The 23,103-nt window shown below is 43.7% G+C and overlaps 1 protein-coding gene across 13 annotated transcripts in view; it reads right to left on the bottom strand.

Annotated features, from left to right (window-relative positions):
- The window catches only part of macf1a (microtubule actin crosslinking factor 1a), a 281,499-nt gene that overhangs the window by 20,670 nt on the left and 237,726 nt on the right, over positions 1 to 23,103 (bottom strand). For 12 of the 13 annotated variants that reach the window (XM_083925588.1, XM_083925598.1, XM_083925594.1 and 9 more), the window contains 16 exons: positions 19,516 to 19,677; positions 19,246 to 19,416; positions 16,729 to 16,895; positions 15,809 to 15,968; positions 13,311 to 13,637; positions 10,746 to 10,830; positions 8,721 to 8,947; positions 7,424 to 7,630; positions 7,102 to 7,329; positions 6,789 to 7,007; positions 6,491 to 6,694; positions 4,131 to 4,356; positions 1,358 to 1,584; positions 1,147 to 1,269; positions 558 to 659; positions 127 to 228 (listed from right to left, as the gene is read on the bottom strand). In XM_083925588.1, the coding sequence (XP_083781714.1) occupies positions 127 to 228; positions 558 to 659; positions 1,147 to 1,269; positions 1,358 to 1,584; positions 4,131 to 4,356; positions 6,491 to 6,694; positions 6,789 to 7,007; positions 7,102 to 7,329; positions 7,424 to 7,630; positions 8,721 to 8,947; positions 10,746 to 10,830; positions 13,311 to 13,637; positions 15,809 to 15,968; positions 16,729 to 16,895; positions 19,246 to 19,416; positions 19,516 to 19,677 (2,937 nt within the window). The remainder of the gene's footprint in view (positions 1 to 126; positions 229 to 557; positions 660 to 1,146; positions 1,270 to 1,357; positions 1,585 to 4,130; positions 4,357 to 6,490; positions 6,695 to 6,788; positions 7,008 to 7,101; positions 7,330 to 7,423; positions 7,631 to 8,720; positions 8,948 to 10,745; positions 10,831 to 13,310; positions 13,638 to 15,808; positions 15,969 to 16,728; positions 16,896 to 19,245; positions 19,417 to 19,515; positions 19,678 to 23,103) is intronic. The other variant, XM_083925590.1, reaches the window with a different exon arrangement.

Genomic DNA, 23,103 nt, shown 5'->3' with positions numbered 1-23,103 from the left:
ATATGAATAACAATGATCATGCAAGAGCTCTAGATCACACAAAAATTGATTTTGTGTGTAAAATGTACCCATGAATGAGTGATTTGTTCAACATTGAGGAGTGAAAAATGAGACTCTCTTGCCAACCTTGAGCTCTTCAATCTGCTGTTTGACAGTTCCCAGGTCAGTTCCCACAGTCGACATGTCACACAGCTTGATCACTGCGTTGTCCAGGTAGTCAAACATAGACTGGAAATGAAGCAGGAAAACAGTTACTATGTAAAGAACGTTACATAATGAAAACTGGATCAAAGACGACACTCAAGCACAAGTCAAAATTCTCTGACTTCAGCGTCTTATATGTGAATATTTCCTGCTTTCTTTCCTCCTCTATGACAGTAAACAGAACATCGTTGTGGACAAAGCAAGACATTGGAGATCAAATACATTGTATGTCATTTTTCTTTGAAGATCGAAGTCACTTCAACGAGAAAATAACCTACAGATTAATCGATAGTGAAAATAATGGATAGTTGCAGCCCTGAACATTAAACATGGACCAACTCTTTAGCACAAACCTGCAGGGAGTCCTGATACTGCACCGACGCTGTCATGGCCTCCTCCAGTCTCTCCATCCTCTCTCTCCACGTCCGGTTCAGCCCTTCCCAGGCAGCGTTCATCTGCGAGACAGACAGAGGAATTATGTTAGTGATACATCAATATGTAGTGCAGCTTTATTTATCTTTAATATAAAAAACCTTCTCCCATGAACATGGAGCTGATTTCCAGTGGTGGAATAAGTACTGAGTTATTTAATTATGTAAAAGTAGTAAAAACCAAAGTACAAAAATACTCAAAAACTCAAAATTCAGAAAGTATTAGCTTTAAAATGTACTTACAATACAAAACTCACGCAAAATGAACACATCAGAGTGTTATACACAGCATATTCTCTCTATATATTATTGAAAAAAATCCTATTCATGCATTGACGTATACTTTTAATGTTAATAATAATAATAATAATTGTATCTAGTATTTAGTTACATATCACAAATGTCTCTTTCTCACCTCATCGATGGTATTAAATGTCTCTTTCTCACCTCATCGATGGTATTAAATGTTTCTTTCTCACCTCATCGATGGTTTTAAATGTTTCTTTCTCACCTCATCGATGGTTTTCTTGACTTCAGGTTTCTCAGTTTCTCCACAGGCAAAGATGAGGTCAGCTCCGAGGGTCCTGACAAACTCCAGCTCCTCCCTCAGACCGTCCGTCTCTGCTTTAATGGCCTGTTGGAAGGACAGAGATGTCATATTGAGTTGTTTGGAATAAACCACTGTCTATCAGTGTAAATGCCCTTCCTCAAGCCCCACGTACCTCTGCGGCCTCGATCTGTTGTTTGATGAGTGACGGGTCCACGCCGGGGTCTTCCAGCTCTTTCACAATATCTTGGGAGTCCCGGAGCGTGCTCAGTAGCGCCGCCACGTCGGCCCAGAACTTACCAGCCAGGTCCAAGACGTCGTTCAGCTTCCCCTCCCTCTCCTCGGCCCGCTGCCGGATCTCGTCCCACAGGGAGCGCAGGCGCAGGAGGCGGGTACGAACCGCTGCAGAGGAGAGGAGAGGAGAGGAGAGGAGGGGAGAGGAGAGGAGAGGAGAGGAGAGGAGAGGAGAGGAGAGGAGAGGAGAGGAGAGGAGAGGAGAGGAGAGAGGAGTCAGAGTTTAAACAGGCTGGTAGAGCAAAGCTGTTGGGAGCTCACTGGGCAGACTGGGAAATACATATTGGTTATTCTTTATTCCATGTCAAGAAAAGTAATAATAAGGTTCTCTTTGTTTGGATTTTATCTAGTGTGCAGAACTGGGAAGTCCCACTCCTGCCATTGCCGCACAGTGAGGCCTTTCATTGTCGTGAAGCGTGGAGAGCTGGAGGGCATCAAAGTATGAACCTCTTGAATGTAACAAAGGCGCATGTGTGTGCGGATTGTGTCGCCACGTGGTGCTGTTTATTCCAGCTCAGATATTTATTGTCCCTCAAGGGAGGAATTTGAATTTGCAGTCAAGGCAAATACAGAAACACAACATACGAGATGGTAAGGGACATTAATCACACTAGATACAGTAAACAGCCAGATATAAAAAGATGCATCTGTTCGCAAAAAAGTTTCAAACCAGTGGAATGGGAGCCATGTTAAGGTTCTGCTGAGCAGTGCAGTCAAGATCAGGGCAGATGAAGCGCAGTAAAGGACAATTTAAAGCTGTTTTTGCCCGAGGGGGACCTGCCCCTCCACGCAGAAGGCAAAGAACAGATTCCTTCACGAGTGGCTGAGATCGACCCGGCCTTTACGCAAAACTTGTCCGTCATAGATATCCAGGTATTAAAGGCCACTTTAACAAAGTGGAACTGACGATTTTTGTTTTGCAAGGTACGTTAGTGGCGGCAGTAGCTCAGTCCATAGGTGACTTGGCTGGGAACCGTAGGGTCGCTGGTTCAAGTCCCTGTGTGGACCATGTATGGAGCGTGGACTGGTGGCTGGAGAGGTGCCAGTTCATCTCCTGGGCACTGCCAAGGTGCTGTTGAGCAAGGCACCGAACCCCAACTGCTCGGGGCGCTGGTCACTGGCAGCCCCCTCGCTCTGACATCTCTCCTTAATTGCATGTATAGGCCCTGTTTGTGCATGTGTGTGTATTTCAGGCCTGTGTGTGTAACATGTATAATAATAAGAGTGAAAAAATTTAATTTCCCCGTGCGGGATAAATAAAGTAATTCTTCTTCTTCTTCTTCTTAAAACGTAAGATAAGTAAAATAGAGCCATCAGTGTCTTGACCACATTAAAAGTATTCGACCTGTGCAGAGCTTGTTCTGGGTCCCACTGGAAGAAATATGCAGCGCTTCACTGCTGGATCTGCTCCACGTCAGGATTTGTCACGGCCCACTGGCTCCGTGCCAGTAACACAGGGACTTACTCCGGCCAGACTGTTTATCCAGTCAGTGAACGAGTTGGACCGGAGCCCAGAATAAGAGTTTAATATTTTTTCGCCCAGATTACAAAAGCCTGTTATGTGTGCCTCTCTGTTCTGACCCACTTCAGTTGCTCATTTGATTGCGCAACAGTTTGCTCCAGTTATAGCCAGGATTTTTACATTTTCAAAGAGAAAGAAACTATTACAGCCACACACTCAATAGCAACAATAAGAGTTGGCAGCACTATTTAGTTATTTATCTATTGAGTTGTAGCCACGCCCCCTTTAACTGTTCGCAATGTGTACGATACTGTACAGTACCATACAAGCTGTACGATAAGTACAATACAACACATTATTGTACCGTACGATACGATATTGTACAGTATGATATGATATTGTACCGTACGATACGATATTCTACAGAATGATACGATATTGTATAGGGATGCTCGATATTGGCTTTTCTGCCAATATCCGATATTCTGATATTGTCCAACCCTTAATTTCCGATACCGATATATGCTGTTACTGTTAGTAGGTGACACTTGGAAATACTTCCAAACCACGGACAACTCATGCACCGGGCAGGCAAGCTTGTTAGCCACGGTTAGCAACCTACGAGTCTAGCGTGTTGTTGTTGTTAAACGTCATCAAGCACGCGCCTGTAAACGTCCCATGTTGCATTCATGCAGACTCGGAAATGCTGAAGCCTACAGAAAAAACATCAGTTGTAAAAACCTGATAACGCTAATTCCCGATATTACACTTTTGACTAAATATCGGCCGATATTATCGGAGGGCTGATATTACCCGACATCCCTCATATTGTACAGTACGATCCGATGTTGTACATTACGATCTGATGTTGTACAGTACGATCTGATGTTGTACAGTACGATCTGATGTTGTACAGTACGATCTGATATTGTACAGTACGATACGATAACACAGTGTAAGTCTGAACTTCTTCTTGTCAGAAAGACAATATATTCAAGACCCATCAATGTAGATTTGATCTGAGATCAAGCTCCATATTTGGTTTTAGGATTGACTGCTGCACAAAAGAGTGCTTGAGTCTAACCTTATTAAACCGTGGCTCCCTGTTCCTCCGATTTGAAGGTTATACTTCATATTCACTGTTCAGACACTGTGTCTGTCACTCGCTGTCAGACACATCCCAGCCACTCACCCTGAGCAGCAGGATCGTCGTGAGCGGCTCGCCCGATGAGCTCCTCTCCGCGGGCGCAGAGGGCGGAGAAGCTCGGCAGCAGCTTGTCCAGCTCCAGCCCCTGGGCTCGGTGCTCCGCCAGCTGCTCCCGGATTTTCTCCACCTCCGCTGCCACCGGGGGAGGCTGCCGCAGCCGCTGGACCGCCCCCTCCAGGGTCTCCAACAAGGGGTCCATCTTGTCGTGAAACTGAGGATGGAAATAGGGTTGGAAGTAAGCATCACGAGGAGGTAGAGCGAGTGTGTTGAGGGGGCTGGGTTTGGGTTTTGAGAGCTGGATGACATTTTGAAGGTGGGAAAATACTGAGATATTATGTGGGTGGTCAGCCATCTGTGGCACACTTCATTAACTTTAAGGCTGTTTTAGTTATTAATATTAAATCAGAGTTTATATCTTAATATTGCACCTTCAGCATGTCATCCAGGCTGGACGTGAGCTAACACACAAAAGGGAGCTGATAATTCACAAAGTTCAGTTCAGAGACATTAGAGACAACATCATTTCTAGTGAGTTGATGTTAATTTTTAATGCATCTAAGGGAAATCAAACTGTTCGATTACTACGTAACACATAAAATCTCATCTAGCCACAAGGGAAATTATGTTTGAGATACAAAAGGAGAGCTAGGACTTATATCAAGGACTGAATGAAGCCTAGTCTGCGACTTAAACTCAATAATTGCCGGGAAAGTATGGTTCAGTTTTGAGACTAGGCTTGATTCAAGTCTGCAAACCTACACAAAAGGAGCATTTAAACAGATTTAATTAACTTTTAGTGTCACTCAGGGTCGGCAGACACATGGTTTGGACCATTATGTAGATCATGTATTTAATTGGAAATTTCCAGCTGTGTTTTTATCATTTCTAGTAAGTAAAAATCCAGACAACCGGTACCTCTTAATTTGTCAATGAGTACTATTATAATATTAGTAATAGTGTCAATTCATATTGGATTAGTCGACCATATCATGTGGTGTGATCGCCGCCTGAGTGCCAGTTTGGTGTTGTCAGTCAGTGGTCTTACCTCTACCAGCTGGGTGATTGCAGTGAGCAGTGACGATGGAGAAAATGATGGCGGGTGGGAGCAACACACACAGCACATCCACAATGAACGAGGGATGGGATGATGGAGGGTTGCAAGGACGAAGGGTGGACACGACATGGGAGATTAAGGTTAAGTTCAAAGGGTGAGGGAGGAGAGACAAGGAGGTGGGGTGGGTTTTAGGATGGAACGAGGGGTGAGGACAGCGTGGAGGTGCAGATGGAGGGAGAGAGGGAGCGGTACATGGAGTGGTGTGAAGGGGGCGGAGGGTGGAGAAACAATACAATGAGTTAAATCAGAGACATGCGTAGAGTACAAACTGTCAGGCAATATCGACGGCAGCGACACGCAGTGATGTCTCATGAGATGAAGTGCGAAAGAGAAATATCCGTAAAGAAAACTAGCACTTAAAGACATGACGTGATAAGAGAAATGTCAAAATGATTGGTTACATTTTACCTGAAGAGTCTATGTGTGAAGGGATGCATGTATATGCTCTTGCTAATATTAAATACAACTTTTACAAATATACAAAATACAAAGTAAAGAAGTAAGTCGAGAAAACAGCAAATCAAAATAAAACTTAGGGCGACGCTTTCTATGAAGGTCACGTCTAAAATGCGTTATAACCACATGCATGAGACATTAATGCATTTATAAGAAATTCAATTATAGAACAATATAAAGCGTTATGAATGCTGAACGTGTAATACATCATGTCCATCACTTATAACACTTTATACATCTTGTTATAAGTAGTCATGCAGGATTATAGACATTCATAAAAACCTTATAAATGCATTATAGTGTCTTATGAATGTGCATTAATGGCATGAAATCCATAGAAAATGTTACCAAATTTGGCTTCCCGCGCAAGCACACGCACACGCACGCACAGGCGCACGCACAGGCGCACACACACACACACACACACACACACACACACACCCACACACACACACACACACACACACACACACACAGAGTTTGTTTTGTCTGGGGCTGCAGACGTCGTTTAACAAGCCGTAAACAGACCTGGACCAAACCGCATTTACAAATTTTCTCCAATCTCACATTCACTCTGCACTGAGAGAAAATTCAGGGCAATTCATGCACAAAATGTAATTTAAGTCGACTGGATTTAGTTTCAAACAACCCATGAAAGCCTTTTGACTTTCTGGTACCCAAGTTAATTAAATAGTTAAACGTATTAGGCCCAGGTCTGCAGTTAAAACACAGTTTACCAAATTGAGCATTAAACAGTCGGCAGCTTGTGACGTACCTGTGCAGACTGGGACACCGCCTCGTCTAGGGTTGTCGCACGACCTTTGACCCCCTCTTTGATGGCCAGGTAGCGTCTCTCGGCCGTGGTACACCGCTCTGTCACTGTCGCCCCCTCCTGGAGGCTGAGCTCGGCCAGCTGAGGTCCAATCTTGAGCAGCTTGTCGATGTGGGGCTTGTGCTCTGCGATAGACTCCCTGATCAGCTGCAGAGGGAGTGAAAGGAAAGAGAGAGGACAAAGAAATGAAAATAAACACGTTTTGGTTGAAAGAAAGAGAAGAGATTTTATAAACGCTTACCCTCATCTGGTCCTGTTGCAGTCGGAGAGCGTCCGTGTCGATGGCTGGCGGTGGCAGCTGGGTGATGAGTGTTTCAGTCTCGCCCAACCACGGCTCCAGCTCCTCGTAGGTCTCCCAGAACCGGGCCACCAAAACCTGGGCCTGCTCCAGGGCGGAGAACCGCTCACTGTGGCTCTGACTCACTGCATCATAACGTGCATTGAGAGAATCTGTCTTTACCTAAAGAAGAAGAAAGATGAAGATGTTAGTGTTGCTGGAATCGATCCATGTTACCAATGTAAGCAATCTTAAATTTCTTCCTCTCAAATCTCACTATCAGTGCGTCCTTCTGGGCGTCGCTGCAGGTTTCCAGGATGTCGTCTCTGGTGCTGAGCAGCTGATCCACAGTGTCTTTGTGTCGGATGATGTCGATGTTGAAGGCCCTCTGCACTTGCATCTGGGCCACCGTCACGTCGGGCTCCAGGCTCAGGGGCCCCAGACCCGCCAATTTACGCTCCGTCTCCCCGACCCAGGCCAGCTCTGCATCCACGGCCTCCTCATACTGAAAGGAAGCGTCAGTGGGTTTAGGTTCTCAAAGTAAAACAGACGCATCTGGTGGACCATTAGCTCAACATTCATGTTTTCACTTGCAGTACCTGTTGTGACCTCTGGATGGCAGCCTGCACCAGCTGCACACGCTGAGTGATGGTTTCATCAGACTGGCGATAGCGCTGGTTGGCGTCAGCAACCAGGCGGTCCAGGCCCTCGCGGGCTCGCCACGGCACCAGATCCAGCAGGGCGCTGCCTACCTCGTTCACCGTATCCAAGACCAGACGCTTCTCCGCAGACACTTTCTTCAGCTCCTGCAGAAGTGAAAGTGGAGGATTAGCTCTATTCTTAGTTAATATGGACTTTAAAACATCATCTTATACAAATGTGACACTGAAATGAACGTGACTTAATGGAAAACAGAGTATCAGGCCCTTGTTAGGTGGTAAAAGGCTGAACGTGTCATTGTAGATGGAAAACACTGGATGGGAGCAAACAAATTAAATGGCAATAATTTCTTCAATTGCTTTTACAAACTGTTATTCCAAGAAATCAATGTTACCACGGTAACGACTCAGCTGTGGGTGGGTTGTTATTGGAACGGCTGGAAATGTCATTAAAGACGAGAGCTGTCGTCAAATCTGTTTTTCTTTTCAGATCAAATGTTTATTTGTTCCATAATGGGATCTTTAAAAAGGAGTAAAGGTTTTTTATCAACTCAACACTCCATCTTTCCGTAGAGCAGAAGACACTTGATTGATGACACTTAATTAAATAACGCAAAAGAAGAACGGTTCAATAAAGAAAACCTCTCTAACACAGAAGTATGAAATGTGTGTGTACAAGGGAACGGATGTGATAGAAGAAGAAGAATTCCTTTATTCATCCCGCGAATGGGGAAATTCAATTTTCACTCTATTATTTTTCATGTCACACACACACAGGAAATACACACACATGCACAGACAAGACCTATATACATGCAACCAGTGGAGAGATGTTAGAGTGAGGGGGCTGCCAGTGACCGGCGCCCCGAGCAGTTGGGGGTTCGGTGCCTTGCACAACAGCACCTCTGCAGTGCCCATGAGGATGAACTGGCACCTCTCCAGCCACCAGTCCACAGTCCATTCTTGGTCCACACAGGGACTCAAACCAGCAACCCTCCTGGTCCCAGCCCAGTCACCTATGGACTGAGCTACTACCGATAGACGGATGTTGCTTCTTCTGCTGTTGTTCCAAAACCAGCGGAAGAACCATAACATACCAGGAAGTAAAGAGTGTGTGAATCATAAACACCCTCATAACTAATCACTTTCAGTAACTGTGAAAACCTAAATGTATTAAAGACTATAAAGACACAATCAATGCAACAACAACTGGATATCCATCTCATAATCCACCCACCTTCTGCCTTTCCTGGTACGCGGGTGTGGCGTCGGGCTCCACGTTGTTGAGCTCCGCCTCTACGCCGTCCAGCCACTGGTTGAGGTCCTCGTGGGCGCTGGCGAACCGCGTGGCCAGCTGCAGAGCCTGCTCTAGGGTGCGGAGGGCCTTGCTGCTGCCCGCCGTCATCTCAGCGTAGCGAGACTTGATGCCGTCCAGCTTCTCCTGAATCAGGAGAACTTCCTCACCTGCAGGAAGAAACACACAGGTCGGGTCATGGACTGTCTCGATGCTTTCGTGAATCTTATCCGTCTGCTTCTAGGCTCGCATGAGTTCATAATTCAGGGCGGAGACAATCTGGGCTCTATGTATTTCTTTAAACCAGCAACAATCGTCCTGGGCGGTGCTGAGTGAAGATAGTGGAGACAGGGGAAGGGGCCTGACAGGCGTTATACCCACTCTGTGCACCCGGTAAGCCAGACCAGACTGGATCCAACAGTGAACCGTGTACTGAGTGTAAAGAAAAAGACCTACTTCTTAAAGGGGAAACGCCTAAATGAAGAATTCAAATATGTTATTTTCATCTAGGAAAGTTCGATATCTGCTTCTCTCAGAGGCAGAAACCAGAGAAGTCTGAGCTTTATTCGATTTTAGCGTCTCAGTTCTGATCTGAAACTGCTTCAAAAGCCAGGCAGCACAAGTCATTTCCTGGTTCTGTGACACGTGTGTTTCGCCACGGCCCCGTCGTCTCTTTAAAAGACTAGCGGCAGGTCCTGAATGTACTGATTCCAATGGTGGAAGCGAACATGAGCTTAGATTCTGACCTTTCCCTTCAAAAATACTGGGCCCAGTTTTCACAGGCTGCAGATCTCCAGAACATTCTGATGCTAAAATATTCTTTTTCAGACAGAAGTTAACTTTGTTTGAGACCCGTTTCCGTCTCGGCAACAAACTCTTACGAGATCCGGCAACACGGCGATGCTAACGGCGATGCTAACGTCAGCTAACGATCACAAACGCTTCAGAAAATACATTTTTCTAACTGTTAGATATGTTGTTAGCTGTGCAAATATCTAATGTTAGCAAAAGAAAATAGAAATACATCACGCACATATAACTTTTCATCCATTCACAGGATGTTCACTACACTTTCAAACGCGGCCGCGCCAATTTAGGAGACAGGAAGTGCACCGTTTCATTCAATTGGCGCTGCCTGAAAAAAACTGTTCCCAATTCATTGTGTATGTATCAGTTCCACAGTTTATACATGTGACAAGTTTGAGCTTTAGCCCTTTCGTTTTGGGATTTGGGAGAGAGAGAGAGAGTTGGGCCGTCTTAGAAGAGACCACAGAAATGACACATGAATTTTGAATTTCTATTCATTTTTGCCATTTCTGCGCTGTGTTTACTGTCAACTTACGGGCAAACGTACAGAACCAATTTGGGTGTGTAACGCCTATATTATCTCATAAAATTCCCCCATTACAAACATGTTCTGTAAAATCTCACGGTACCTTTGGCTTGACAGTTCTGCATACCGCAACATTAGGCTAACCATATAATTATGAGATTATACACAGAATAGGCATTCACGGGGAAGACCGACAATCATCTCTCTAATAGCGCTAGCAGTCAGCGTGGCTAATATCACGAGGAGAGAGAAACAAACCAGATGTCACAGTTCGGTTCACCACTGATGTAAAAATGTGTGGTTTTGGACGTGAACTACGGAAGAAACGTGTTTCGTTTCTGTCTAGTGTGATTCTCTCACTACGCTGCTACACAACATGAGATCCATGATGTTCACACTGATTTCAGTCACTAACCATTGCACGAATAAGAGGCGATGATGATGAAAGACGACGACATCAGTCAGCAGCACGGGTTGGAAAATGACCAGGGATAACAATGACATTGCATTTCATATATTTCTTTTTATAGTAAGGACACAGAGAAAGTCGGGAGAGGAGAAGATGAGGAGGAGGAGGAGGAGGAGGAGGAGGAGGAGGAGGAGGAGGAGGAGGAAGAGGAGGAGTGTGAGATCACCTGTGGTCTGTTTGAGTAAGGCCTGTCCGTTCTTGATGGCCTGGTCCACCGTCTTCTTCCTGCTCACAATCTCTTCATTCAGAGACTGAAGAGGAGAAGCAGAGGGAAAGTTAACCTCCTTTGTTTAACTCATGGGTGTCAGAGTGATCCAGTAAAGGGTCGTGTGGCTGCAGGTTTTCACTCCAACCAATCAAAAACACACCTGATCCAACAAATCAACTGTGTGAAGACAGTTCAGGTGATGGAGTAAGTCGAGTCAGGTGTGTTGTTGCTTGGTTGGAATGAAAACCTGCAGCCACAGCGACTCTTTACTGGATCACTTTGACACCCAAGGATTATAAAATGAATAAAACTGCACCAGTGTTCATGTCTGTTCTTTGTAGCAGTGATGCAAAAGATAATCAAACAAAGGAAAGGACGTAAATTATCTCCTGATCCAAGTCTCACAGTCTTTAGTCCTTATTCTTACACTTACTGTGCTTTAGGACATGCTGCTACATTTCACTGTGGTTTACTGTAACTGACTTAAGTACGAAATGCTGCTACACTCCACTGTGCCACACTGTCACTTAGTTCTGTAGGACATGCTGCTACACTCCACTGTGCCATACTGTCACTTAGTTCTGTAGGACATGCTGCTACATCTTTAACATTTTTAACACTTATAACTTATCGCTCCTTCTCACTTACCTAGTTTGTACTTATTTTATTCAATCTGCTGCTAAACTGCACGCTGCGTATTGTTGTATATTGTATAAACCTACGCTTAACCACGATGTCTGTTGCACTCTGTCACACTTGGTTCATTGCTTGATTTATCTGATGTTAGCTTTATTTTGATTTGATTTATGTTTTTATGCTTATTGTTACTCTGATCCTTTTCCACCTTTGTATTGAAACTGTTGCACAATAATTTCCCTCGGGATAAATAAAGCTTCCTGAATCTTGAATCTTGAATCTTATTCACATATGTAATACCACACATGGATATTTTAGTGATATATATATGAAGAGCTCTTTTCCAAAACGAGATAAAAGCCAAATTAAATAAATGAGTTTGAGCCACTTTGCTGTTTACAGAACCTTTTCACTGCTTCATCAGTGTTTCTGCCAAATCTCTTTAATTCCCTGTTTAAAATGGTCTCAAGATGCAGTTCCTTTCCAAACCGCGACCAGCGCCAAACCTATTTTTAGCCTAAATGCGATACGTCCTCTCGACCAATCAGAATTCAGTGAGCGTTCTATGCGATCCAACATGGCGGCGCTCTGAAGCGGGAGAGTTTTTTGTGTCGTCCGTCCGTTCGACATGTTCAGACTGAGCCATAAAAACCATGTTGACGAGATACATTGAATATTAACCAAATGTGTGGGTCTAAAGGTAAAAAATGTAATTTTCCTGAAAACTATTAAAATGGATTTATAGCGTTTTGGAAAAGAGCTCCTCAAATATATATTACCACACATGGATATGTTAGTTATGTATATATATATATATATATATATATATATATATATATATATATATATATATATATATATAATAAAGCATTAACTTGATTCAAACTATGAGGTTACAGTGGGAACTGCTTATAAGAACCATGGTTACAGTGATCAAGGCGTCCACTCATTTTGGGTCTTTTCATACAACATATGGAAACAATTATTATTATTATGAATTATTCAGATAAATATCTTTGTAACAGAATTATGCTTTGTTAGATATAGAACAAGGATAATTGAAGAATGACAAATGGAAGTTATTATTATTGTTATTATTACTTTATAGATAGAATATTTCAGTACGTGTTATTTAAGTAATATTTATTAAAAAGGGGTGGAATAAAATAAGTTTATGCTTCTCTCTCTCCTTTTCGGATATGTAAACAGAATTTATATCGTTCAGTTTACTTTGTTATTGTACATTTATTTTTCCTTTTCTTTATGACGGCCCATTAATGTTTGATCATTTTGTTTTTTCACATATTCAAAATAAACTCTCTAAACTAAACTAAACTAAAAATAAATTTTAATTGGAAGGAATTGTTCTTTTTCCTTTACTCCCATTATACATTTAAAATATACATTCTTCAAGCTGTGCTACCAGTTCATGATTTAATGCCTACAGTTTAAATTCAGGCCTGTTCAAAAAAAAAAAGAAATGTAGAAATGCACTGTAACGTAAACAGCACAACACTGTTTTATATAATCTAAACTACAGTACGCTGTATTTTACACACAGAACTGTTTAAAACGTATTTGAACTGAACACAGTATAGTGATTTAAAATGAATGTTTCAGAATTCAGTGGATGAAGTTCAGTCTGTTTCATTACTTTATATTAATGTAATAAAGAAACAAATGATGGAGGAAGAAATATAATTAGTTACAGTATAGTTATAATAATCATTCGCTTATAGTGATCAGTTTGACACATGACGTGATCAAGAGGTTTCCGCTGTAATTGACTCTACGTACTGAAGCCCTAATGCGTTTACTAGCTGATGTTACTCACTACTGTTCTCATGTTTTCACTAATCTGGCGTCAGTGTGTTCATGAAGTCGTACCAGAGTGTGTTTGTGCTGCTCGGCCAGCAGCTGATGCTGGTAGCTCTGGACGGAGACCTGACTCAGCCTCTGAGCCACCTCTGCCAGCCAGTTCAGCACCTCTACCTCCTCCTCCCCGAACAGCTGAGCGTTGGCCAGCGCCTGCTCCAGCATGCCCGCCCGCCGGGAGCACCAATCGGTGAGTTCGGAGTGACCCGACCTCACCGCCCCCACGCGCTCACTCAACCAATCACGATCGGCCGCGCAGCTGAGCGGGGTCAGCGATTGGCTGAGGGACTCGAGGCGGTCGACCTCGGCTTCACGTGAGGACACGTCCTCTTGGACAGCCTGGGAGGTGTGTGTGTGTGTGTGTGTGCGTGTGTGCGTGTGTGTGTGTGTGTGCGTGCGTGCGTGCGTGCGTGCGTGCGTGTGTGTGTGTGTGTGTGTGAGGGTAGAAGGGGATGTGAGGAAAGAACAGAAAAACAACAGATGATAAAAACTCAAAACATGAGCATGCAAATGACAAATCATAGATTGACAGGAAATCATAAACATGAACAGGTAAATTAATGAATGAATGAATGGATGGATGAACAGAAAAACTCAAAAATAACTTGACACAACAATGATGCAGCTAAAGCGAGTAATGTGCGTGTGCGTGTGTGTGTGTGTGTGTGTGTGTGTGTGTGTGTGTGTGTGTGTGTGTGTGTGTGTGTGTGTGTTTGGTTCTTTGTGGATCGTGTGCCTCGTGCTTCCTCTTTCATTGAGTTCCACTGGATTAGATCACGATTAGCAGCATTTTAGCCAGACTGCTGACTGTACGTGTGTTTGCTGTCATGAATCATCTCTATGTTACTTGTCAGTTCAAACAGGGACAGCAGAACTGGAATACTAACAGTATTTAAAGGTGAGTAACGGGGTTAGCAATACAAGTTAATGTGATTCTTGTTATGGTCAAAAATGCCTCCCAAATACCACATTATAGCCCTATTCGGAGCGGATTGGTTTAATGTGGGGACGTGGGGTAAGGTCATTTTATCCAGAGGTGTTAGTCCTGTCCGAATGCACCACGTCAGTAATTATCCCGGAGAATTCAGCTATTCAGCCTCAGGATCCCCCAGTTAGAGCTGGTTAATGTGGCCGGGGAAAGGGAAGTTTGGGGTCCCCTGTTGGAGCTTCTTCCCCCCCGCGACCCGACCCTGGATAAGCGCTTGAAGACGAGTGTATACAGCTATTTTCCCCTTCTGTAAAACGGTCTCGGAAAAATACCTCAGGTAAAACTAACCCCGTCCAAATACGACCCTCTGTAAAACATGTGTTGATATTCGGCCATATCTTCAGAAACAGATCATCTGCCTCCCACCGCTGCTGAAAGATCCTGTCCTCCATCTTTCTTTTGGTCGTTTTTGTGGAGGGGTGGATTTAGTTTGTCTGCAGAGACTGGTAGCATGGATGCTCATGCTTGTCAACAGAAAAGTAGCAGTGTTTGTGCTTTATACTCACAAGCCAGCTCTCACAGAACCTTGATATGATCTTGGGGGCCAAATATAATTACACCACGGGCCAGATTTGGCCCACGGGCCTGAGTTTGACACCCCTGCTGTAGACCAAGGGTGTCAAAGTGATCCAGTAAAGGGCCGTGTGGCTGCAGGTTTTCATTCCAACCAATCAAAAACACACCTGGTCCAACAAATCAACCGTGTGAAGACAGTTCAGGTGATGGAGTAACACGAGTCAGGTGTGTTCTTGTTTGGATGGAATGAAAACCTGCAGACACACGGCCCTTTACTGGATCACTTTGACACCCCTGCTGTAGACGTAGACGTAGTTTCCACATATTTTTGAGCATGGAGGCACTTGAAGAAGCAGATAATAGATAATTGATTCTGATTTAGTTCGTGTTTACTTAATTTTTTGATATCAGGAAGCTTCGTAGCACGCACACGATGACAGGGAGGTGACGTAAATCGAGTAACTCCTCCCACTCCTCGTGGAAAACATGAATTTCTTAATCCCGTGTGGATTTGCCATTAATAACACAGATGTCCTGAGGTAAAACTATTTTACCTCAGGTCCCCACATTAAACTAATCCCGTCCGAATAAGGCTCAAGACACCCAGAGCTCGAGGAACACCACAGGAAACAAACCCATGCTGTGATATTTGAGGGTTATTCAGCCTCCTCCCTGATAAGCTGGTCTTAGGAAAATGCACATTTCTTCACTCTCACAGACAGTAATGCTTCCTGGGTTCCTTCTACAACCCCCCACATTTCCCTAACTTCTTTGTACCCCTGTCGTTATGTACTTTGTTGTGAATGCGAATTGATTGAATGAACATCCTTCCTTTGAATTCATCTACCTCTCCCTAGGTTCAGGGGTTGGGGACTGCGTGCATTTGTAACCTTTTTTAGATGACGCGATCTGACACTCTCTCCTGCTCACTGACACATCAAGAATCAACCTATGTGCCTTTTTCCAGAGGCGAGGGTCTCTGGAAGAAAGGCGTCCAAAACGGTACCTTGTGCTTAACGATCTGCTGGCTGATCTTGGCCGTCTGAGTTCCCATGGGCTCGGCGGAGCTCAGGCGTCTCTCGGTGGCGCTCAGCCACTCTCCCAGCGGCTCCAGGGCTTCGTGGAACTGAAGAGCCAACACCTGCAGCTCCTCCAACTGCCTCTGCCTGAAAGGACGAGAGACAGAGACACCAGAAGATGACGACGACGTCATTTATTGGTATTTTATTGCTTTCGCAGATTCTTTTTTTTGCTCAACTTGGACCTGATTGGGCGCTGTACAGCTGTCGTTGTTGTTTTTTCACACACACACACACACACACACACTGTTTATTAAATGTGCCATGAAAGTTTTATGATGTATTTTATTTAATTTTAAAGAACTTCATAAACAGATCAAACCTGTTATTGTGTTTGAGACAAAGACAGAGGTTGTGTGTGTGTGTGTGTGTCAACCAAAGCATCTCACAGTGTGCTTATAAAGAACGTGTGTGTGTGTAGACTTACACTATTGATGTTGTTAGTGTTCATACTGGACAGTGCAATAGATTCCAGAGACAATATGACTTTACATGAGATCATACGAGATATCAAACCTCTCCACTCGTACCCACTTCTTTCCCCAGTGAACAAAAAAAGCCGCTGAAATTACGCGCAGACCGCAGAAACCCAAACTAATGATACTATTCTCTCTTTAAGTACAGTGCTGCTCAACAGAGCCACACACAGATGAAACAAGAAAACAAGGAAATAACCACAAGATAACATGCTGCTGAGGAACACCACCAATTACTTTCCCACACCGCAGATTTACAGCAAGACAAATCTGAATCTTTCTGCTTCCTGTGATATTATGTGTGTTGCGTTTTGGACACAAGTGTTCATTTTAAAGTATCAAGCCCTCTGTGGACTGTAGAGGAGACTTACCTGCCGCCGGCCTTGTCCATCAGGTCAGTCCACCTCTCTGCCAGACTCTGGAGCTGGGTTTGAATCTTGGCTCGGTCCTGAGTGTCCGCTGTGGCTGCGATCCTCTCTCCCTCAGCGCGGATCATCTCCACCGTCGGCCGGCGGTCATCTAACAACCTCTGGAGCAGCTGGGTGAAGAGAAACACGCACGGTTTGTGGTACGAATAATCATGAACGTATTCTGAGACAATGGGCCCCTGGGCACGGACGTGAGGCCCCCGACTCAGTCTACGGAGGATCAAGACAACCAGATTCAAAGAGTATACTTTCCGTAGTCATTTTGTGTCTCTTTGTGCTCATTGTGCACTCATTTTTAGTTGTTTTTTATGTCTTTGTGATTGTTTTGCATCTATTTTTGGACATTTTGCAGTTTTTTTGTGGTTGTTTTGCATCTATTTTTAGTCATTTTGCAGTTTTTTGGTGGCGGTTTTGCATCTATTTTTAGTAATTTTGCAGTTTTTTGTGGTGGTTTTGCATCTGATTTTAGACTTTTTACGTTTCTCTGTTGTCATTTTGTTTCTCTCTGTGGTCATTTTACATCTATTTTTCATCATTTTGGTTGTCTGTTGTCTATTTTTTGGTAATTTTACATCTATTTTTCATCATTTTGGTTTTCTGTTGTCTATTTTTTGGTAATTTTACATCTATTTTTCATAATTTTGGTTGTCTGTTGTCTATTTTTTGGTCATTTTACATCTATTTTTCATAATTTTGGTTGTCTGTTGTCTATTTTTTGGTCAATTTAAATCTATTTTTCATAATTTTGGATGTCTGTTGTCATTTTGTGGGTTTTTCTGCAGTCCTGTAGTGTATTTTTGTGTATCTTTATGGTAATTTGTGGTCCTTTTGTTCATTTTTGTCATCATTAAGCATCTCTTTGTGATCCTTTTGTGTGTGTTTTTCAGCGACATTTTAGGATTTTAGGTGCTACACACTTGTAGTTTCGTCAAAGATCACAAAACAACCTACATGTACGTACTTCCTTCCCGCTCAGTTAGCAGCTTTTCTATCTGCTTTGAAGTAACGGCTCGGTTCAGTCCCTGGAATGCACTTCTCTACAGTTTACGCTCTCTTTCTCAGCCCAACGGTGACACCACTCTTCGACACGGATGTAAACACGTGTGATTGATCGCTGGTCGAGACTGCAGCACACTTGTGTGGACAAACACAGGAAGTGTGTGTCGGATAAACAGGGAGAAAAGTGTGTGTGAGAGTCTGAAAACAATACAAATCCACCATGCATGTGTGCGTGTCTGTTTTCATGCCAGTCTGACTGGCAGACGGTCAACTGGGGCGGTGAGGATGCCAGGCAGACTGATCATTGACTGTGTGTGTGTGTGTGTGTGTGTGTGTTATTGTGTCATTCAAATATCTATTGTTGGTGGTTGAAGGACACTGAGGACATCTGCATATCAATAAAGTCTCAGTTGAACCTGTTTGATAAGTAGAAGAACTGTTTCTCACAATCATGTTTAGTGGAGACTGAAAAATCACATCCCTGGACAGAAGCTGGCAGGACACTTCAGAGGAAGAGGAGGAGCATGTGGGGGGCAGACGCTAAACACTCAAGCACTGTTCATCAAAACGTACTGGAGAAGACTTAAAGAAAGACACTTCTGCTGCTTTAAATCCCTCAGATCTGATTTGATTTCTGAGAAAATGATAACGGTCCCACAGGGTCGGGAACTCCACTTTTAAGGGTACCGACTGAATCTGCACTCCCTGGTACTACAGAGTCACGTAAAATCAGTAGGCGCCAAATTTCAGTAGCTGAGAGTGAGTGAGGACGAGCTGTTTGACAAAGCTGTGTGGTTACACGTTTCAAAGTTCCACAACACACGCTGAATTATCATATAATATAATATAATATAACATAATCCCAGCTGACTTCAGGCGTGAGGTGGGGTCCACCCTGGACAGGACGCCAGTCTATCACAGGACACATAGAGACGAACAGAGACGGACAACCATTCACACCTACGGGCAATTTTAGAGTCATTAAATAACCTAACACGGCCATGTCTTTTGGACTGTGGGAGGAAACCGGAGAACCCGGAGAAAACTCACGCAGACACAGGGAGAACATGCAAACTCCACACAGAAGGGCCCCAGCCGGGATTTGAACCAGGAACAGCTCAGTCAGTCAGTCAGCTGGGATTGGCACCAGCCCCCTCCATGCTTTTAATTATTAGCTCTTTGTCATCGCATGTGTCATTATTGTGCATTTTACTGTTGTCTTTGCTGCTGTCTGTACTGCAAACTGCATATATATATATATAGGTAGAGGGTTAATACAGGTATATTCAGACGGACAGTGTGAGAAAAATAATGTGTTTTTTGAACATTAAAGCATGTAAACACACCCAAAAAGTATGAACCCCGAGCAGAATATGAGACTTATAGCGTCAATGAAGAACGCTATCGCTATCACTTTTCTTATAACACGTAAGAGAAGATTTGATTTTATCCTTCTCGTACCTTTTGTTCTTGGATCTGGGCCTTGACCACGCGGTACTCGGCAGACGGGGGCTTCTGATTGGCCACAAGCTCCTCTGTGTCGCTCAGCCAGCTCAGCAGAGGCTCCAGAGCATCCTGGAATTTCCCACAATGCAACAGGGCCTCCTGCAGCTGGGCGATCCGCTCTGCCACCTGAGGACAGGAGAGACGGTTGAGTTAAGAAGCGGAGATGATATAACGTCAACGTCCACGTCCACGTGCACGTCAGAGGGTCACAGAGTGGAGTCGTACCCGCTTGTTGAGTGAGTTCCATCGCAGGTTTGTGGTCTCCAGGTCGTGCTCCAGCGCCTGTGTGTCCGTGTGTTTGGCGGCGCTCTGGATCAAACCCTGACCCACTGCGTTGATGTGCTGCAGCTTCGGTTGAATGCTGTCCACCTGCTCTCTCTCCACGGCCTGGAAGAGGAAGCGAGAAAAAAGGGTTACTGATTTATTGAAACACAAAAAGAACACCTTAGATTAAACAGCTTCCATGAAAGCACAAGTACACTGAACATTCAATCGGCGTGACGACAAATATGAGTGAACATTATGCACCTATATATAGAAGCGACTGGATATTAGGAGGTGAAAGACGGACAGAGGGAGGTGCAGAGAGAAGAGAGGAGTGGGAGTCAGGAAGGGAACAGGGGAAATGAGGGAGGGGAAAAAAGAGGAGGGGGAGAAGAGGATTATGGGGATTAGAGAGTTAGGCGAGTAAGAGGGTGGCTGGAAAAGGCTGAGTCGACAAGAAACACACACACACACACACACACACACACACACACACACACACACACACACACACACACACACACACACACACACACACACACACACACACACACACACACACACACACACACACACACACACACACACACACACACACACACACACACACACACACACACACACACACACACACATCACAGCGGAGGGCTGGAGCCATCTTGTGATGACAATAGAGGCAGCCACCCGACACTAAAGACAACCAGACTTGACTTCTCTGGCCCAAAAAACGACGGAGTAACAGCAAATACAGCTCCTCTGTCATACGAGAATCTGTGCCAAACGCACGTACAGTCGGGGTTCTCAAAGTACGGTCCAGGATAGTGATTAAGTGTATTAAATCTAACTGTATTTCTACTCAAATGATTATTTAAGGGTGCAGAAGATGAATCCGCAACCGCTATTACAGCCCACAAATCATTTAAGTCATTTATTGAGCACTGGTAAGAGCTTCACAAACGTAAGACGTCGCTGCTTGAATATATTTCTATTTTGAAATGGTGATTATGTAAAAAGCTTCATCACATCACGTAGGACCGATTGCTCACTAGGTCTTAGTCGATAATGAAGGGGAGCATTAGCTGCAGCCCTAAAGAGATACAAGGGAACAGGAGATTGGATTCAAAAGCCCCACTGTGCCCCGTTGCACAACTGTATGACTTCTCATGAAGCAATATCTCATTTCATAATTTGGTGCACATCCCTGACCTATAAAATCTCCTTCCTGCTTGATTTGGTAATGTTGTTTTTGTGAAGGGGCAAACAGCGTGTTTTTCCCTACAGTTGGTTTTTACAGGAAGGAAGAAAACAACCAAAATAAACAAGCAGCTAATGCAATAAATGAGAAAAAGAAAATACATTCTGCTTAATTCCTGTAAAGCATCCATCGATATCCAAAAAGTTCACAATTTCACAATATTTCACCAGCTCTCTGACCACTGGGAACACTGTGAACCACAGATGATTAAATGCCTCCTGTCATCAGGCTGGTTCTGGGGTAAAATCCTGACAAACGGGGGTCTGAGGCAGAACTGTGTGTGTGTGTGTGTGTGTGTGTGTGTGTGTGTGTGTGTGTGTGTGTGTGTGTGTGTGTGTGTGTGTGTGTGTGTGTGTGTGTGTGTGTGTGTGTGTGGTTCATGAAAACATCTGAGAGGTCCTGACATTCAGAAAAGGCCCACAGAGGGAGAATTAGGTCCGTTGGTTTATAATGCTGTAGCTGCCAAACCCCAGCGGCCACACAAAGAGACAGAGACACACACACACACACAGATAACCAGATGTACACACACACACTCACGCACACACACACACACACACACACCAGATTTTGGTAAATAGCTGGTGTGGCGATACTAAAGGGGGTGCAGTTAAAGTGAGGAAGAGGGAAAATGCAGGTTCAGGTTTCAGTGAAATCCCACTTTGCCCTGGAAGCAGCTACGACAGTCGTGGGTGTCCGACAGTCAAACAACAACAAACCACAGAACCCAATACAAGTGAAATAAAAACACGTTTCCAATGAAGGAAAAAGTAACGCCTCCACACTTACTCAGCGCCACCAGAGTTTAATGACACGTTGTCATTGTTAAACTTTTGCGCGCGGGCGTGATCTTCTCTTCACTGACGCTGTTCTCTGACGGCCTTGCACCAACGTGATGTGTGTATAATTACTCTGAGATGTATTTGTGACGCTACCTTATTTAATCCTCCATCAAATCGCTCCAGCGGCCTCCAATGAACAGCCAGCTGACAGACCAGCGTGGATGTGGACATTCTCGCCACAACAATAAATCAACACATGCATGAAAAGGTGGATACCTCAGGATATTAGTGCACGTTTTCTGCAGTGCAGAACGCCAAACAGCACGATTTCAACTTAAACCAAACAATCAATCAAGTCCAAGTGAAAGGATTTTTAATCCAACAACCTTTTCTCAATCAAACCATGAATTACTTTGTCTATGAAACGTAGAGCTGCAACTAAAGACTGTTTTATTACTTAATTGTAGTTGTTTGGTCGATAAAATGTCAGAATAATGTTGATGAGTGTTTCCCAAAAGCCAAGATGGCGTCCTCAAATGTCTTGTTTTGTCCTCAACTCAAAGAAATTCCCTTTACTGTCACAGAGGAAAGAAACCAGAAAGTAAAACGTTTAAGAAAATGTACAATTAAGTAGGAAATAATAACTCAAACTAACTAAAAGATCATCAAAATAGGTGTCGATTAATATAATAGTTGACAACTAAACAATAAATCGTAGCAGCTCTAATGATAAGTCAAAAATAGTGGATGGTGCACGCTATAATTTCCCAAAGCCCAATAAAATATACTTTAAATAGCTTGTTTTATTTATTATTTATTACAGACTCCCCCCCAAAAAACTGATCTGCTAAAGAAAAGCAGTAAATCATCACATTGGAGAAGCTTTAACCAGCAAATGTTCTGAATTCCTGCTCGAAAAGTAACTTAAATTACTAATCTGTTATAGAAATAGTTGCATTCATTTCCTGTCCATCGACGTAACAACAGATCAGAGAAAGAGTTTATCTGTATACTTGCTGAATAAAAGCAGAACACAACATAAATATATTAATGTATCTATACTATTCATGATTACATGTTAAAATACTAAACTACATGTTAATCTGTGTGCACACACGCACCCGTACATTGATACTCATGCGTTTACCATGCATCATTTAAAAAAACTGCCATAAAAAGGTTTCCCTCTTGTCCAACCTCTTACTCATCACACCTGTTTCTGAACACTGTTGTTGTCAGAATTGACCAGAATTGAACCGGAGCCATGTTTAAACCTGCATCCACTGACTCCAACAAAGAGAACCGGACAAAAAATCTGTATTCTCGAAAATTGCTGCAGTGGTTTGAGTCGGATCTACTTTCACCCCAGCGTTTTTTTAATCGTCCGTCCACACTGAACTGAGAAAGACCAGATGGAGGGATGAGTAGGACGAACGGGAGGATGGGAGAAAAAGAGAGGGCAGGAGGGAGCAAAAGAGACGAGGCAGAGAGATGACATGATGCGATGAAGAA

The sequence above is a fragment of the Echiichthys vipera genome (genome assembly GCF_963691815.1).
Source record: "Echiichthys vipera genome assembly, chromosome: 13".
Taxonomy (NCBI): domain Eukaryota; kingdom Metazoa; phylum Chordata; class Actinopteri; order Perciformes; family Trachinidae; genus Echiichthys; species Echiichthys vipera.
This window is presented reverse-complemented; position numbering and strand designations above follow the sequence as displayed.